The sequence below is a fragment of the Scleropages formosus genome, chromosome 8 (genome assembly GCF_900964775.1).
Source record: "Scleropages formosus chromosome 8, fSclFor1.1, whole genome shotgun sequence".
Taxonomy (NCBI): Eukaryota; Metazoa; Chordata; class Actinopteri; order Osteoglossiformes; family Osteoglossidae; genus Scleropages; species Scleropages formosus.
In genome coordinates, this window is record NC_041813.1 from 7,735,015 (window position 1) to 7,753,582 (window position 18,568).

Here is an 18,568-nt window from a genome sequence, read left to right on the forward strand (position 1 = left end):
CTTTTTACTATAGACAGCTTAAAATGCTTTAAATCATGAAAGTGATCACAATTAAGTAGATGCCAGTTCATCCACTCATCCAGTCATTCATTTTTCTGGAAATGCATTTTGTGGGGTCGAATGATTCAGATCTATTTGTTGAAACGACACAGATTACAGTTCATTTCTTTATGCAGTGTGTTGGAGGCCCTAACGAACAGGAAATAATAATAATAATAATAAAGCAGGAGATGCCAGGAGGCAGAAAAAGATGGAAGTGGCAGTAAATGCTGCAAGAATGTTCAGACTCATCCAATTACGCTGAAAGTTTTAAAAAAATACATACTGGTACCTGCTGTGAATGCTTTAGAGACAGATTCGTGTTTTGTACGAAGCTTTCAAAGTCGAGGAGAGCAGCCTGAGCGCGTCCTGTTCAGACGCTGCTATAAACACGGACACCAGGGGGCGCTGCAGCCCTCCCGCTCCGACAGCACTGCAGCATCAGCACCGCCGCTCCAGCTCTGTGTCCCCCTTGCCCCGCTACTCAAGGTCGCCTTGCGCGGCATCGCAATGTTACGGCAACCCTTGATTCATGCCAAAGATCATATCTTGCAAGGATGGTTCATAACTGAAATATATATTCGCTCATTCTTAATAGCGTTGGTATTATTTGCGCGAAGTGCACTGTTTGGTGGTGTGATGATATTTTTTTTGGGATTTGTAAATATTCAAATAGCCCTAAGATGGGTAACAGAATGCGAGTGTTTCACCCGAAGAGGCGCTGAGTGGAGAGATGGTGGAGTGGAGAGATGGAGCGGAGTTACGGGCGTCATGAGTCATGGCCGTCCTGACTCACATGTCATGGTGCGGTCTTTAGGACCGAGGGGAGGAGCTGCTGTCCGGTGTTACACACTCCGAAGAGACCGTGCGGTGGGCTCACACACACAGCGCTCCCACTCGCACTCCCACGGTCTGTGTGTCCTCCTCCCTCGCAGACATCATCATCCGCGAACCCGCTGAAATGGACACAGAGCCGCAGCGGCGGTGCGCGATGAACGACGGATGTCCGTGAAGAAGGACCGCGCCGCCGCTTCGTTCCTGGCTTGTTTGTTTCTTTGCTGCTTTATTTATTATTTGTGTCATCCTTGACTTGACGCTCATCCTCAGCGCACGCGCCCGGCGCGGGGACGTCCGTCACGCCGGATCGCGGGACTTGGAGTGTAACTTTGACTTTGAGCGGATCCCGGGGATGTAAATGCAGAGCGGTCAGCGGCGCGCGCAGGTGTCTTCTTTGCCGCGGAGCGAGACCGCTGTCCACGACGTCCAGCGCGCGCGGTCTGCCCATGGTTCAGAGGCGGGACACTCAGCACGCAGAGCTCTTTCACCTTGGAAGGTAAGTGGATTTGTGTTCAAAACGCAGAGCACTGACTGCATGGATGGATGAACGAGTGAATGAACGAACGAACGAACGAATGAATGAATGAATGCGCCAGGACGACAGCAAATGCTGCACAGCGCCAGGGGTCTGCAGGTTTACTGCCCGGTGAAGGGGGCCTCTCTCCGCCTTTCCTTTCACTGACATTGAAATGAACACACAACACAAGCGCGCGGGGAATACACACTCCATTTATATTAATACGTGCATTCAATCAACGAGAACATAACCTTACCGCCAACACGTCAGTACTGTGCATCACTAGATTTAATAAATTCGTTTGATAAGGAACGAAGTAAACCAAACCAGCCGCTAATTAGGTGACATAGCAGCACCACATTCCGGTGAGCGTGTCGTTCTGCCGTCGCTGTGCGCGCGGACCCGCCGCGTGCAGGTGCAGCGCGTGTTAGGGGTCAGCGCGCGCCACCGCGCTTCCCGCTCTTCCAACTTTTCTTTTTTTTCTTTGTAAAAGTCCGGGACGAGCCCCGCAGGCACGAGACAAACCCAATCATCAAACGGCCGAAAAAAAATACTGTATATTTTCATACACGTTTTTCATTCTTCAAAAAAAGAATTAGGCCGTCACTAAACAAGAGAAGAAGCCAATTTTAACTTCACATTCAAAATATATCCGTAAAGATAGATACTTTTATTCTGAAGACAGAAAAATTTAACAAGATATTTTACTCATATATATCGGTAGAGTCACATTTAAAATGAATTTTATAACTTTAATTAAAGCAATCAGAGAATTACGGAGTGAGTGTTAAAAGATGAACGTAATGTAACCTGACCTCAGCAACGACGGGAGTCAGAGACCAAACCGTAACCGTTGGAGTCCTAGTAACTAGTAAATGTTACTGCACTTCCATTACATTGTAATTCAAATGAAGAAAAACCGGCAAAGCAGAGCCGTTTTCCACAGAATTTGAACGGCACTGCTGAAATTGTGACTTCCGAGACACATTCACTGCTTCCCAGCAGGCGTTTACTTAAACCATGTAGAGTGTTGGGTGTAAAACTTGTCAGAACTCTGACAAGACTGAACGTTTACGTGAATAAATGAGACACTTAGGCTCACACTAAATGTATGTACAATACTGAATACAGCCACTAAATGCCACACTGAATGTACAAACTAACTGTCTGTATACACCGAATACATCGACTAAACGGACAAAGTCACTAAATGACACACTGAAATGTACACGCCGAATAGGCACAGCGATGGATACTTGTGCTGGCAGGTAGCTTAATATGTTGTGATTTACAAGGTCTATAAAAAGTTGTTGTTTATATGGCCTGTGTCACAGAGCAGAGAAAGGATGCGGGGAAACTGCTGATTTATGTTGCTTCATTATGGCCCCTCTAACACTGACCTCACATTGTAATGCTTATATTGTTCAGAGAGCTGTTGATATACTGCTGTAGCGTACGGTTCGGAGCTTGTGTGCATTTCGCCTGTGCAGCACCTTCTAACACCCCAATCCCTCCACCAACAGGCTTCCAAAATGTTCCAGGAAACATAATAGTACTCTAATCATTACTGTTATCAAAGATGGATAATTCTAGAGTACATTTACTTATTTAGCAGATGCTTTTCTCCAAAGCGACTTCCAATGAACTCTATGTAGTGTTATGAGCCCACACACCTTATTCACTGCGGTGACTTACACTGCTAGATACACTACTTACACTGGGTCACTCATCCATACATCAGTGGAACACACTCTCTCTGTGTCACTCACACACTATGGGGGAATCTGAACAGCATGTCTTTGGAGTGTGGGAGGAAACCAGAGCACCCAGAGGAAACCCACACAGACATGGGGAGAACATGCAAACTCCACACACACTGAGCAGAGATCGAACCCACATCCTCTCGCATTACGCAGGTGCTGTGAGACAGCAGCACTACTCACTGTGCCACCCTAGCAGCTATGATGACAACCAAATTCATTAATGTCATGTCACTTTGTTCATTTTGTGCACCAATCCCACTTGTTCCAATTTCTATTCAAGTCTGCTTGCTTCTGACCGTAGTCTTTGATAAAACATGTAACCTTAGACAAAGCAAAACCCTGCAGTGTTTCCGATAAATACAAACTCAGCATCAGGATAACCTCGTTATACTGCTGTTTTAAGCATTGCAAATACATATTTTTGAAAAATTATTTTAACAAGCCATAGATCACTGCTATTTTTGCTTAATAGGCTCATTTATTGTTCAAAAAGAGGATAAATGAATTAAGTTTTTTAAAATTCTTTGCTCTAAAAGTAAAAGAAAAATGGTGTGGTTTTGAAACAAAATATAATTTATGTGTTATGTAATGTAAGATTATATCACATTTCTTCATTCCCTCTGCAACTATGTTTAAGTTTGAAGTGATCATCTTCTTGTTGGTGAAATAAAAGTATAGTGTAAGAAAAATATTCAAATTAAAACAATCTGCTTAAGAAATATGCACGTATATACTTAATTATCGCAACAACCTCAGTACTATATTTGAGGCTATCATTTATGTTTCACAGAAGACCTTTAATCAGTTTAGTCAATAAAATATTTCTCAGCAGCTTCAGCAGAAGAACTGGACAACGTTCAGGGTTGAAACACCCACAAACAATCCTTGTATCTGTGCCAATTCTGTGTGGAGTGCTTTTAGATGAAATATATGGACAAATATATGTTAACTGGCTTTATCTGCTGCATAGTTACCACCATGCATTACATGCACAGTGACAGTATGATCCAGCACACTAGTGAAGCTGATCTTTGCAAAAAACTGTGTTAAAAACCATTAAATGAATCCTAATCAGCTTAATGCCATGTATGTATATACAGGACCTCTAATTTATCACCCTGTGAAAAGTTACAGCATTAATGTTGGATGTAGGACTGGAACCCGAATGCTTGCGTACACTCCACGAACCTAAACTTTGATACACATCTTACCCTACAACAGCTGTAAAGAACCCATGTAACAACAATAATGCACAAATTGTATTTTCTGTGAGATGTACGTATGTCGCTTAGGAGAAAACCATCTGCTAAATAAATAAATGTAAATGTAAACAAAGTGCTGGGGTCCTTTGCTTTTGCCACCCTTTGTGTTATACTAATGTTCCATCCTACATTAAATGCCTTTTCATCACATTAACATTAACATTTACATTTATTCATTTAGCAGATGGTTTTGTCCAAAGCGATGTACATCTCAGCAAAAGTACAATTTATCCATTACGTTAAGGAAAAGAGGCATAGCTGCAGACATGAAAGTTTCAAGTAAACCTAGTTTGTTACCTTCCACTTGCTGCACCGAGGTTCATCGTTCGAGTAGGTGCATAAAAAACGGGATAGACAAATCCTGATACCCTCCCACCAATTTTTTTTTTTTTTTAATATTACAAGATACACAAACAAGCAAATACAATGCCGGAGTAGTAGCTGAATAAAGGCTATATCTGGGGATGCTCATAAAGTTACGGTGCGTGAACAATTACACTGTACATGAGCTGGAGAGATCTTGGGCGAAGTGGGTCTGGAAAAAGTGAGTTTTCAGACCCTTCTTGAATGTAGACAGAGTTTCCGCAGTTCTGAGTGACAGGGAAAGGTTATTCCACCACAACGGCGGCAGAACCGAGAAACTCATCAGCTTTTGTTTTTTATATAATTACATATAAAGTAAGAGCAGAAACTTTGTAATGTAGTTTTGTTGGGCAGTCATGCACCATAGTCTTGTATAGTGTTATATATAAGTATTAGTTTATTTTTATTAACACACTGCGGGTTTGACCGGGTCCTGCTCTCCAGCGGGTCTGGGGTTCGAGTCCCGCTTGGGGTGCCTTGCGATGGACTGGCATCCTGTCCTGGGTGTGTCCCTTCCAGCCTTGCGCCCTGTGTTGCCGGGTTAGGCTTCGGCTCCCCACAACCCCGCGTGGGACAAGCAGCTCCAGGCAATGTGTGTGTATTTATTTTATCATACCCAACTTACCCAGTTAAACCATTTAAATATTTTGACAGAAATCACCACTTTCCCTTACTTCCAAAATACTTACATTAAGAAGACTTGAAAATCTTGCAAAACTCACAAAACGCACAAGAGAAAACAAATTGGAGAATCATGTCAGAGTTCCTATGAGGCGTATAGCTGGTTTCAGGGCAACGTTTAGAGGGTTGTGTGCATTTCCGAATTCGCCTGCGAGGTTTGGATTTACTGCCGAACTTGACACACATCCCTACCACATCCAAACCTCACATTTCAGAGCAGCGTCCAGGCAGCGCAGAGCAGTAGGAATCAATGATGGTCTTTGTACCCTTTAACCAAGGCAGCTCATTTGCATGGCTGGGAATCAAAAGCACCAAGATCTATGGAGTGGAGGTGGAGAGGTGGGGTGGAGTGGGCAGGTAAGGACCAGTAAACAGAGTAGGCAGTTGTTTTCGATTTTGCCAAGGGTCTGCAATGCAGAGACTGCTTAGTCCTAGTTCTTTCAGCTGCATTCAACATTCCTATCATGTAGGCAATAAAAGAAACTTAGTCCTAACATTAGCATACATACAGCTGACATTCAGCTGCTGCTCTTTTCTGCTTTTTTACTGCATTTCATTGACATTCTCCACCACATTTTTACAGCCTCTCCTACAAATATCCTAGAATAATAAATCAATGAAATAATCTGCATACATTTAGAGCTTGTCATTGCTCCTCTGGTGAGACCCACAATTTGATTTGTAAGAAATGATTGAGTCTGCAGATATAGGCTCAAGAGTTTCAGGAGGGGGAAAAATGAAAAACGTGATGAATAAGCGTGACTAATCAACTGAGAATTTGAGAAAGGAATACTACTAAATGGGTTCGTAAATGCGCTACCTCTTTGCAAATCTACGTTTACTGTTTTACGTGTGTGTGTGTGTGTGTGTGTGTGTGTGTGTGTGTGTGTGTTTTACGCCAATCAGCCACAACATTAAAACCATCTACCTAATATCGAGTAGGTCCCCCTCATGGCACCAAAACAGTTCTGATCCACCGAGGCATGGACTCCACAAGACCTCTGAAGGTGTCCTGTGATATCTGGCAGCAAGACGTTAGCAGCGGATCTTTTAAGCCCTGTAAGTCGCGAGGTGGGGTCTCCATGGATCGGACTTGTTTTTCCAGCACATCCCACAGATTCTCGATCGGATTGATATCTGGGAAATTTGGAGGCCAAATCAACACCTTGAACTCTTTGTTTTGTTCCTCAAACCATTCCTGAACAATTTTTTGCAGTGTGGTAGGGCCACTGCCATCAGGGAATACCGTTGCCATGAAGGGGTGTACATGGTCTACAAGGTAGACCATGGTAGGTAGGTGTCAAAGTAACATCCACATGAATGCCAGGATCCAAGGTTTCCTGGCAGAATTTTGCCCAGAGCATCACACTGCCTCTTCCGGCTTGCCTTCTTACCAGGTAAATGATGCACACGCACCTGGCCGTCCACATGATGTAAAAGAAAACATGATTCATCAGACAAGGCCAGATTCTTCCATTGCTCCATGGTCTAGTTCTGATGCTCACGTGCCCATCGTATGCGCTTTCAGCGGTGGGCAGGGGTCAGCATGGGCACTCTGACCGGTCTGTTGCTACGCAGCCCCGTACGCAGCAAGCTGCGATGCGCTGTGTGTTCTGACACCTTTCTGTCATGGCCAGCATAAAGGTTTTCAACAATTTGTGCTACAGTAGCTCTTCTGTGGGACTGGACCAGACGGGCTAGCCTTCGCTCCCCACGTGCATCAATGAGACTTGAGTGCACATGACCCTGTCGCCGGTTAACCGGTTGTCCTTCCTTGGACCACCTTTTGTAGGTACTAACCACTGCATACCAGGAACATCCCACAAAACCTGCCGTTTTGGAGAAGCTTCTGTGACCCAGTCGCTTAGCCATCACAATTTGGCCCTCATCAAAGTCGCTTAGATCCTTGCGCTTGCCTATCTTTCCTGCTTCCAACAAATGAAATTCACGAACTGACTGTTCACTTGGTGCCTAATATATCCCACCCCTTGACAAGTGTCATTGTAAGGAGATAATCAATGTTATTCATGTCACCCGTCAGTGGTTTTAATGTTGTGGCTAATCGGTGTATCTCTATGGAAACTGTGGCTATTGAAACCATTGAAGTATCATCACATGCCGTACTAATAAATGTTAACTGTGTGCATTATATTTGCGATAGAAGACCACTGCTGGAGTTAATTGTGTTTCGTTTAAGTTTATTTTGTTTGCTACCACTACATCCCGGCTCCATTTTCATTGTGTAATTCTGCATATAGATAGAAGCAATGGATAAACCGTGACGTAGCTACTCGTGTAATGTATTCTGGCTCATATGGTGGAATGTGACAAATTAACTGTGCTTTAGAATAATGTGTTTGCATCCAAGTCTCTTCTTCTGTTGATGTAATGCACTACATCTGCTAAATGAATAAATGTAAACTTTGAAAACTTATAGCCGATTAATCTAGGGCTCACTCGGGCAGCTCAAAACGTGAAGTTGGTCCTGTTTATTCAAACTCAAAACGATAGGTAAAAGTAGTGATACATACTGTAGCTTGTCCTGTCATGAAAGGAAACCTCTTTAGCGGTCTGCTTCTTCCCTGTCACCCACAGGACGCCGCCTCCTGTGCCCCCATGCCTTCCCACGGGCCTCTGTGAGAACGGCCTCTAGAGAGGAACGGAGGGACACGTCTGCACCCCGTAGCCATAAAGGATGGAGAGGCCACCAGAGGAGCAAGGTACCCCAGAGCTGCGGAGTTGCATCATTGGGGAGTCTTCAGCAAGCTGCAAGCGAAATGGGCTCATCAACACCCGCAGCCTGATGTTGGAAGCCAAGGATGGCCTGGTGTCTGTGTACTCGGCCCCCCAGTACCAAGGCCATGTAGTGGTCAACCTGCCTCCACAGGAGGGCTCCCAGGAACGGGACGGCAAGGGTGGTGGCCCCCCGCAGCTGCTCAACCCTAGCTCCCTGCCCCAGGTTGTGGAGCCCTGCTTCCGTCCCAATCTCATATTGTGTTCAGAGAACATGCTTAAAGCCTGGGGTGAGGGGGACTGCTGTGAGACTACCTTCATTGAGGACCTTTCTCCTGCCTCGAAGGAGGGGCTCATGTTTGCTGATGGCAAGTTCCTGGATTTGTCTGCTGAGGATGCCAAGATCCAGACCCTCTCCTATGATGTGGACGATGAGGACGAGTTCCGGGAACTGGAGGTGTGTGGAAATGTCCTTGTAGGGGTTGCTTACCGCTTATATGCTTCCCAAGTTGCAGTAGGGCAAAATAACTCACAGTAAGATGTGTTTGTGAAAAAAAAATCCATGAAGTTACACTACAAAGATTTTTTTGAATTTCTTTTTTTGCAGTTCAGAGCTTAAACCTCTAAACTTGACATTTTATGTAAGTGTGGATACTTCTTCCAAATATGTATGCCATCTGAAATCACAGTATCACACTTTGCAATACAAAACAGGCCAGAAGCAAAGTAAAGCCTCAAAATACAATAAAAGACCATTTCACACAGAATGTACCAGAACAACAATATTTCATATTTTAAATTAAGTAAGGCTACTGTTGGCGTGAAATCTGTGCTTCGCTGTAATATGAGGGGAGGTAAATCTTCGGAGGTTGGAACGGTAAGAACAATGTCTAGTGGGTTATCTGGTAGTGCAATGAAAACAACACAAAACTCATGAAAGTATATAAGTGTACTAGAGGTGGGATATTATTACACTGTTGAAGTGGCACCTTTCGATTATATCATGCAGAAGCCTGTAAAATGATAATACAAGTTTATAACAATGCGTTTGACACAAATATTTACGGTGCCATTAAAGAGCGATGCAGAATATTCCCAAATGCAACTGAAATATTACACGGATGAATATTTGAGTGTTTCTCTTTGAGAGTTCAGCTGATATTTACACAGGACCTGCATTCCCTGTGTAAATATCAGCATGGCAGCGTTTTCACAATAAATCTCAGTCTCGCAGATTTTGTGACTGTTACATGATCCTGGGTCATTTCGAGCTGGAATACAAGCCAATAAAGTTTGCACGCTTATGTGGGGGGGAGACTCCCACACCCGGTTTCCTGGCGTAGGGAAGGACCGCCGATGGCGTCGGCGCCTTGAGCTATATCGTGATCTACCGAGTTTGAGCGCACGGCTCTACTGAAGTTCCATGCCTGGCTCTGTTGTCGTTCCGTATGTGCTTCTAACCCTCTGCACCTCACACTGAGCAGTAACAGTTTGTTTAGTTTTCATGGAGTGAGACGGGGAGAAGCAGCTTGGACCCAGGAGCCCTACAGCTGCCCAGCTGCTGTCTCCGTATGGTGTGAGTCAGCCTACCGTAGACCCGCCAGTGCCGCTGGCTGACATGCAGCAGGTTGGGAAGGCTCAAGTGTTGGTCCTCAGCAGGGTACCATGCTTCCATGGCGATACTCTGTTGTATAAATGTGCATACTAAGTAACACTTCTTTTATGTGACCACTACACCCAGACCAAATCCTGCGACAGCTACAGCATCACAGGCAGTGCAGATGCATTTAAGTCCTGGACGTGTTATTTGAAGGCTTCTTGCTGAATGGCACGATATGCCTGTCCTGCTGTATCCGTCCTCACAGCGGTAGCTGGAACAATTTTCCAAAGTTACAGAAAGCAGCACTGCGTGGTACGAATGATGCTCTCCGTTGTGTCCCGATAACAGTTGCTGAGTGCGAAGGCATGGGCGCTTTTGCACAAACGGAATAACCTCTGTGCCAGTTGCACAGTGACCGTGAAGAGTTCCCATCAAAGGAGCATGAAACTGCGCGGACAGCAGCGTGCGTCTCCGAACAGAAACGACGTGCTGCGGCGTTGTTGAAGAAGAGCAAGTAAAAGCATCTCAATGTAATAAAACATTATCCTTTTAAGAAAGGTAAAAGGATTTAACATGTCTGCCCTCAAGTATTACATAAATTCCCAGCCTCAGTATTATGGGGAGCAGTTGCAACCAATGAAAAAGACTAATAACTGTCAAGTTCTTGAAAGGCCATTAAATCACTTTAATTATTAAAGCGGTGTTTTGACCTTTTGATATAAAACTGTTAAAGGTCCATTTCTAAATCCAGTTAATATAATACATGACCCTTCATTTATGAGTCCACGTTCCGCTGGCTGTTCAGCATGCTAACGTAAAACGCAGAAGGAAATTATTACATTAAACATTTAGCTGTCATATGAAGCATTCAGCTCGAATAAGAGGCTGACATAAAGTTCAGCACTTTTGCAGCTGGGTTTGCGCAACATTTCGGGGTGAAAATGACTGTAATCATCCTCTTGTACTGCATGCTTCCTTAAATCAGAGGCTGATGAAGGAGGTGGAGAGCTGATAGACATTCACTCCCAGGACAATTCTGACTTTCACTGGTAGAGGAAACAATTGTATCATCTGCATTGTTTTTAAAAATTATACTGTTGTGTGAATGTGTAACAGTCACCTCTTGCCTTATCAACACCTGAGCACACGTTGAATTTGCTCACTGTGAAATACATGCTTTCCTAGTTGCACATTTATTTCAGACGTCTTAACACGGGTTTCAGATCTACCCACGCTCATTTAAAATGTGAAATACGTTTTCATATTATCGTCATGAGGGGGTGTGGTGGCGCAGTGGGTTGGACCGCTGTCCTGTTCTTCGGTGGGTCTGGGGTTCGAGTCCCGCTTGGGGTGCCTTGCGACGGACTGGCGTCCCGTCCTGGGTGTGTCCCCTCCCCTTCTGGCCTTACGCCCTGAGTTGCCGGGTTAGGCTCCGGTTCCCCGTGACCCCGTATGGGACAAGCGGTTCTGAAAATGTGTGTGTGTGTGTATTATCGTCATTGGGAGATCCTCCGGAAATAGCTCATCTCAAGTGTCGTGACATGCGTGACTATCTAAGATGTATAAATTGTGCCGCTGTTAAAGAAATTAAGAATCAATCCATATATCAACATACTGCGTGGCTTACGGAACAGTGCAGTTTCTACCGTCGCTCCCGTCATTTATCAAATACTTTTTAACGTAGACAAACTAAAAGGTTTCTTTATCCCAGCTCTTGTTCCTCACCAAGATTATTAATAATGAATGATCATTGTGTTAATATTTATAGATGGAACAAAATCTGCCGGTTAGATATTTTTGTAGTCTCAGACTATGCTAAAATTTGCTTTGATAACCGATTTCTTATAAAACTACACAAGCTATTTTTAAATGCGACAAATGTATTTAGGGATTTAAGAGCGAGTGCACACTTCAAATGGAATCGAGTCCCGCACCGTGGCTGCAGTCACAGTGAATGCAGTTGCTTCTACCCCAACTGAATCAGTATTAGAGATCCCCTAGGTGGCATTTCCCCAAGTCACTGCATTTCATGAATATTAACATTAAAGCCTATAAATGATTCCTTTCGTGGTACTGGCGCTGCTCACGTAGGAGTGGCAGCTTTGTGTCATTTGGTTTATAAGCACTTAACGAGGATCTGCTTTGAGATTTGCACCGAGACCGTTTTTTTCCTCCGCTGCAACACCTGCCGCACCGATGGAAAGCGTGCCCACCATCACTTACTGTACCGAATCCATAAAGGGCATGTTCGGCGTTGCCATGGTGCGCGAGACTGAAATGTACCTTACGGACGAAGTGATCTAGCGGTGCCGTTTCGAAAGAGCAAGTGAAACACGGACGAGTGCTCCATCGAAGAAGATGGAAGGTCCTCGTGCAAGAGGTACAAAAATCGGTACACTGGTACGTGCTGCTGCTGCCCTCAAAAAAGTTGATAGTATTGCACGCAGCGGGCCTTCGAGAACGCAGTTTCGTTCATTTTTATAATCGACTGGCTGCTCCTGCTTGATATTGAAATGGCTGAGATGGTGGTTATAGTTGGAACATCTGCTGGATTTACATAATCATTCCACAAGGGGTGACTGGATTCAATAGATGCATGCATCTCATCCCTAACCTTTCATTGAAATGGTTACCCTATACTCCCGCACCGAAATTACCCATCATTTCGTATTATATCTAGATTTCCAGCAAACAGCCAGTTCTTCCTATGCTTCTTGACAGCTTCTATTATGAGCCTGTCAGCCATTTTTCCCCGGCTCTCCTGGCGAAGGCAGGGCCGTATTAAAACCGTAGCAGTCAGCTTGAGCGAATAATGAGGGAAAAGAACAAAAGAATTTGCTTCCTCCTGAAGTCAGACTGTTGTTTAGTGCACCAATGAGGCACCTTAAAATTGGTTGTTTGTCCCATTGATTGTCAGCGGTGAAACTGTCCAATGATGCTTCCGTTTTTGGGCCAGTCCACCCTGTTGCATACTCAGGTTTTTGGACTACCTGGCCCTCCCAAGCAATCCCAGTCCTGGTGGGGGGGGTCCGGTAGTCTTTGAAACTACCTTCTTGGTTCCAGCTTTCTGACATACTGGAAACGCATTGAATAAAGGGGAACAGCCTCTCCTTTTTGTCAGAATAAGGAAGGAGCAGCGCTCATGTTCAGTGGTCACCTGGCACCGAGGATTGTGCCCCCTACTGGAGTGGCCATGTGCTCTAGGTTCTCCTGCAGGCCCATACTGTAGAGATAAGAGCTGTGCCAATGATCACAAGCTGTCAGTGTGTAGTGAATACAAGGGTATTGGGTAATAGACCCACATTGACAGAGGGAGGGTTAGACACACAATATGCCTATGCTGTCAATCACTGCATTTTCCAACCTCTTCGATGCGATGAGCGTGTAATTACACACTACCGCATTGGATCTATTACCAAATATCGTGTTTGCCATCGCATTGTCATGAGTTGTGTGCGTGTGATATCAGAGAATAACAAGGTTGAGGGATTTTCTCTATTTCCAATGAATCACTTCCTGTCCCGGCCGTCCTGAAGAACCTGTTAACGCAGAATATGATGTAAAATTGATATTGCTGGCCAACATAACAGACTACAAATAGATCCAAACAGATCATTCACGTTAGTATCCTGTGGCCATCAGGTGGTCTCTTCTGAACAAATGTTTCGTAAAAGACTCACAAATATTACACACGTGTGTCTGTAACTGGAAGGTCATGTTGCACGTGACACCAGTCGTTCATCCGCAATCTCTGCAATAAAGTTTGTCGCATTAGCAGCCGGCCTGGATGCATGTGTTATACTGTGTGCTTGTTCAACCCATGCATGTTAAATTGGTTTTTACAGTACGTTTTCAATTTTTTGAATGTGTGGCGTGCCAGGACAAGGCTCATCTGGTCAATCAGGATGGAGACGCCAATACTCCCTGGCCCACTGTACTTCTGTTACAGTGGAAAAGGCTTAATGCAGATTTCTACTGCATTCTGTTACTCGAAAATGGGCGTTGAAACTGACAAGTTTGTTGCTAATTAGCTGGGAGGCACACATAAACAAGCAAAGCTTCCACAGCACGCAACACAGATTTTTTTTTTTTGATTGAGTTTGATAATTAATAGATACCTGCATAATCTTAATACATTACATTAATTACATTCGATGCATTAAATATCAAGAGCGCTTTGCTGTAATTTGAGGGTACGTTGTCAGCCACTTACGTTTAGCAGCAAAATCCTTAAATTTGACTGACAGTAGAATAGATCAGTGTTACTTGAATTCTTGGTTACTTGTTTGTAAGAGGATACATTTTTGTAAGGTCTTTTGGGAGTTGCCTTTAGTGATGACAAGGATGTAAAAGGAGGACTAGTGAACATAATAGTCAATATTGCTCTGCCTTATGTCAATGGAAAAATATTGACATTGTCTCTTTTACCCAACCTTAACATCCTTACTAATTACCTTAATACACAGCACTACTAGAGGTGTCCTTTTATTTTTTTTAACAAAGCTAACTATTCTGTTTACATTACATTTATTTATTTAGCAGATGCTTTTCTCCAAAGCGACTTCCAATGAACTCTATGTAGTGTTATGAGCCCACACATCTTATTCACTGTGGTGACTTACACTGCCAGATACACTACTTACAAGGGGTTACTCATCCATACATCAGTGGAACACACTCCCTCTGTCACTCACACACTGCAGCTGAACAGCAGGTCTTTGGATGGTGGGAGGAAACAAGAGCACCCAGAGGAAACCCACGCAGACACAGGGAGAAGATGCAAATTCCTCTGAGCGGGGATCGAACCCATGTCCTCTCGTGCCACCCAGGGGCTGTGAGACAGCAACACTACTCCCTGTGCCACTGTACTGCCATTTTAAACGTGGACAAAGATTCAGCAGTTCTCAGTGAGAGGGGGAGGTCGTTCCACCGCAACGGAGCCAGAACCAAGAACCGCCGTGCTTTACCTTTCGTGCGTGGGACCACCAAACGGGCAGATGTTCACCCAGCATATTTTCTGATGGAAGTTAAGAAGTGTTTGTTCGGGGGTCTCTTGTACATTGTGTCTGTACTCATGTTGTATGGACTCACAATGTCCATCCTCATGGTATTCCCTTGCCGCTGTGTCCGTGTCCTTTAGAGCGAGTACTCGAGTGACACTGAAAGTGAGGACAACTTCCTCATGATGCCCCCCCGGGACCACCTGGGCCTCAGCGTTTTCTCCATGCTCTGCTGCTTTTGGCCACTGGGGATCGCCGCTTTCTACCTATCCCACGAGGTATGAGCTGCTCTTTTTTGTTCTTCATCTCGGGGCGAGGGGGGGGGGGGGGGGGGGGAGCGAGGGCCGTCCAATGGACTCAGCATTTCGCTACCTGCTCGGACGGACTCCAAAGCCTTAGGTTTCTTATCGTGCTGTGCAAATTATGCACTTTTAAATTTCAGAGGAAGGATGCTGTCATTAATAATGTGACAAATTCCATAGGAAATGTGAAATACGGGGATTATGACGCATATATGTGTAATTATGTAGGTTTTTTTTACCGGGATATTTTTTTTTTTTTGGTGTGAGACTTGAGGCCCTGTGTCATTTGCCCTGGAAGGGGCTCTGAGGCTTGATGACCTAAACAGAGCTGAGAAGAAAAAGATTTTTGGCAACCCTCCACTCCAAAGATTAGACTGTACCCAATCAAACCACCAATGAATGTGAGCTGAATTCCTGAAGGGGTGTCTGCGAAAAAAGTCACTTCTCTGACTGCCGGTATTTTCTACAGGTCTTATTTTAAACTGTTCCATGTTGTCACCAGACTGATGTCCACAGGCTGTTATGATCCCTGCTGACCAAAGCTATTTGAGTGGAAAAAGGAGGAGGACAAAATTCCATGGCTGTCACAAGTGGACCAGGCACAATGGCTACGATCCACGATAGCATCATAGTGCAGCTTGGTTCATCTCATATATTCTCCATATTTTTTAATATGGTTTAAAATGCAAAATGGTGTCAGACTCACGATGATGTCGCCACGTTTAAAATCCTTTAACGAAACAAAACGACTCATCTCCGTCAAAAAACGTTAATCATTCAGCTCCAGATTTCAAGCTCTTATTCCTCAAGTCAACGGGTTTGTAAAAAAAAAAAAAAAAAGAAAAAAAAACGAAAATGTAGAAAGCAGTATTGAGTGAACTGGTTCTGCAGACATATCTCAAGCGATCCAGACAGCTCTTGGATACCTGACCAATGTTGACGCAAGCAGAAAGCTGAAAAATGGCAATGTGTGCGGAAACCCAGGGTGAACAAAGCATGCAGATGTTTCTTGTGACAGCCTACGTTGTCACATTTGCGTTCGCCTTTTTTCGTGCCATCCTCACGTATTCTCTGACTACAATAGGTGAGCCCTGAGTGCCAAATAAATGGTCTATAATAGAGATATTTAGGTCCAGTCCGGGAGGCCTGAGTCCGGTAGGTTTCCCATCTTTTACTTAACAGCTAAAAACTTCGAATGGAAGTGATAGTAGGCTAAGTTTTATGTTATATTTGACAGAGTTGTCCAGTGATCAAATGGAACAAAAACCTAGCTGGACTACGAGTGTGAAGTTTCCCAGTCCACAGTGGGCTACAGCAGAGACAATGTGTGTTGCAGAGCGATTCGGTGAAACTGAACAATTAACCACTTTATTCATCGACTCCTAATTCGCTTCAGCCAGGAAAGAACACGGCTAGAAAATCGGCGTGTATGCAGCACGGAGACAAAACAAATTTCGTCTCAAGTTTCAAGCTCTAAAGCCGGGGCGGAACCTGAAAGCTCTTCAGTCTGATAATTTCCATGAACGAGGAGAAAATGATGTCAAGAACGGAATCATTTCATTGAACCGAGTTTTGCTGTCTAGGCACGGAGGACAACCTCCTTCTGGCTGATCCGTGCCGGGTTTCGGCTTGTGACAGAAGTGATTCCGTCAGGCCCAGACGTCCCTGGTTCCCTTTGCCTCCCTCGTTCCGCTCTGCCTTTGGTCCCGCAGCGCATCACGACTCCACACCTACATCCCGCTTACTCTCCCTGTTATAGGCAGGCTGCCAGCCAGCCCGGTACAGCCCACGCTCAGATCAATGCTTGAATCCCAACATAAAGCTTTGCAACAGCAGGAAGTGTCAGTGGTAAGAGCCCTGGGGGCTGGGACACCCACATTCTTATTGTAGGAGGTATTTAAAAGTGCCTCAGCCAGCATTCACTGAACAAGTCACACTAACACTGATCTGCCTTATGCGTTCTAGAGTCCATCGGGCTCCAACAAATGCTCAAAAATGTAGTAAAAGCTGTTAACATGAGTCCAAACCAGTTCATGTGCAGGCAGTACATTCAGACTATTGGTGCCGTTTGTTCTGGTTTGAATCACATCATTAATGTAGTGTTATTTTGGGTCTCTACTTTCTTTAATACAACAAGACCAGTCTTGGAATGGAGAGAAAGTATGAAATATGCACTTTTTGCCCTAGCAATACACTTCCATTCATAGTGCTTATTTACAATACCCACGAATAGGCCTAGATAATTAAATTTCATTAAATGATTATTCATTAAATCTCTCACACTGCATATAGCTTCTACTAGCTAGAATTCTTTCAGAGTCTTTTCTTGAACAGAAAAGGATTCGTACGAATGAATTACACTGACAGTATGGAAGCAAAATTAAAACGGAACTAAATTTTTTCCAACTCAGGTCATGAAGGTATCTTCTATCTTAACTTTATATGTTAATCAGGGTTATAAACCGGGTCAGATTTTTTTGTGAGTTTCATTTTCCCCAGACTGTTTTGCTCCTAACTATAATACATTATTATTTGTGAAACAAAATAAGCAACTGAAAAAAATACTGAGGTCTGGACCTATATTGCAAATAAGCATAAATCTGTTTATAGATTGTGCTCATGATCTTTGGAGCATCTTGTATAAGAGGTCATTTTCTCCTTGTACCACACAGAAATATTTGAAAATAGAACAGTTAGGAAAAATAAACTGGAAAATGGCAGTACCTTCAAAAAAAATTGTAACTCGAATATGCGTAACACGAATAACCAGTGAATCTGATGTGTGATGACTGCGGTCAGTGTCGTGCATCCCACAGATGATTCCCTCCCTTCTGAAATTCCCATAGCAATGTACTGCTTAATGAAGTTTCCAAACACACTTTTAACTTTACAAGCTCGGACACATCTGTCATTATAATGTACTCACCTGTGCCGAAACTGTATAAGGGAAACGAAGCACTATCATTAAAGCATGAGTGTTAAAGGCAACTGCAATAAGACCTTGATAAATGTTATATAACATCCAAATGACCCGGACCGAGGACAACGGATATTCTAAAATTTAGACAGGATTTCACCTTTATCAGCTGTCTCCTGCATAAGGTGTCGATAACACATCATTTCTTCCTTAATATCATGATGTGCTACATAAAACCAGTATTAAAATGAAATGACACAGGTGTCTGACTTTCCAAAATAAACTTCCGAATAAACACTTTATCAGGGTTGGTTCAGTGCACCCTGCTCTTGTAAGGACCGGTGCTTACTGTGCTTTGTGGACACAAAATCGCATCAAAAACTGATTCTGCAGCAAAGTTAAGGCTCAGGCTCCTACCTGAGATTCATTTCAAGCTTTTAGCTGGGTCTCCGCATACTAATCATGACTTGAAAGGTCGTGCAGATTTTAATTGGTTCTTATGCCTTTTTTTTCTGTCCGGAGCAGGACTCCAATTAAATCTCTCCTTTGAGGTG

General features: G+C 43.9%; 1 protein-coding gene across 1 annotated transcript in view; it reads left to right on the plus strand.

Annotated features, from left to right (window-relative positions):
• The first annotated feature begins 732 nt into the window (after positions 1-732).
• The window catches only part of syndig1 (synapse differentiation inducing 1), a 34,375-nt gene continuing 16,539 nt past the window's right edge, over positions 733-18,568 (plus strand). The window contains exons 1-3 of the mRNA XM_018766077.2: positions 733-1,372; positions 8,058-8,652; positions 14,936-15,073. Of these exons, the coding sequence (XP_018621593.2) occupies positions 8,158-8,652; positions 14,936-15,073 (633 nt within the window). The 5' untranslated portion in view covers positions 733-1,372; positions 8,058-8,157. The remainder of the gene's footprint in view (positions 1,373-8,057; positions 8,653-14,935; positions 15,074-18,568) is intronic.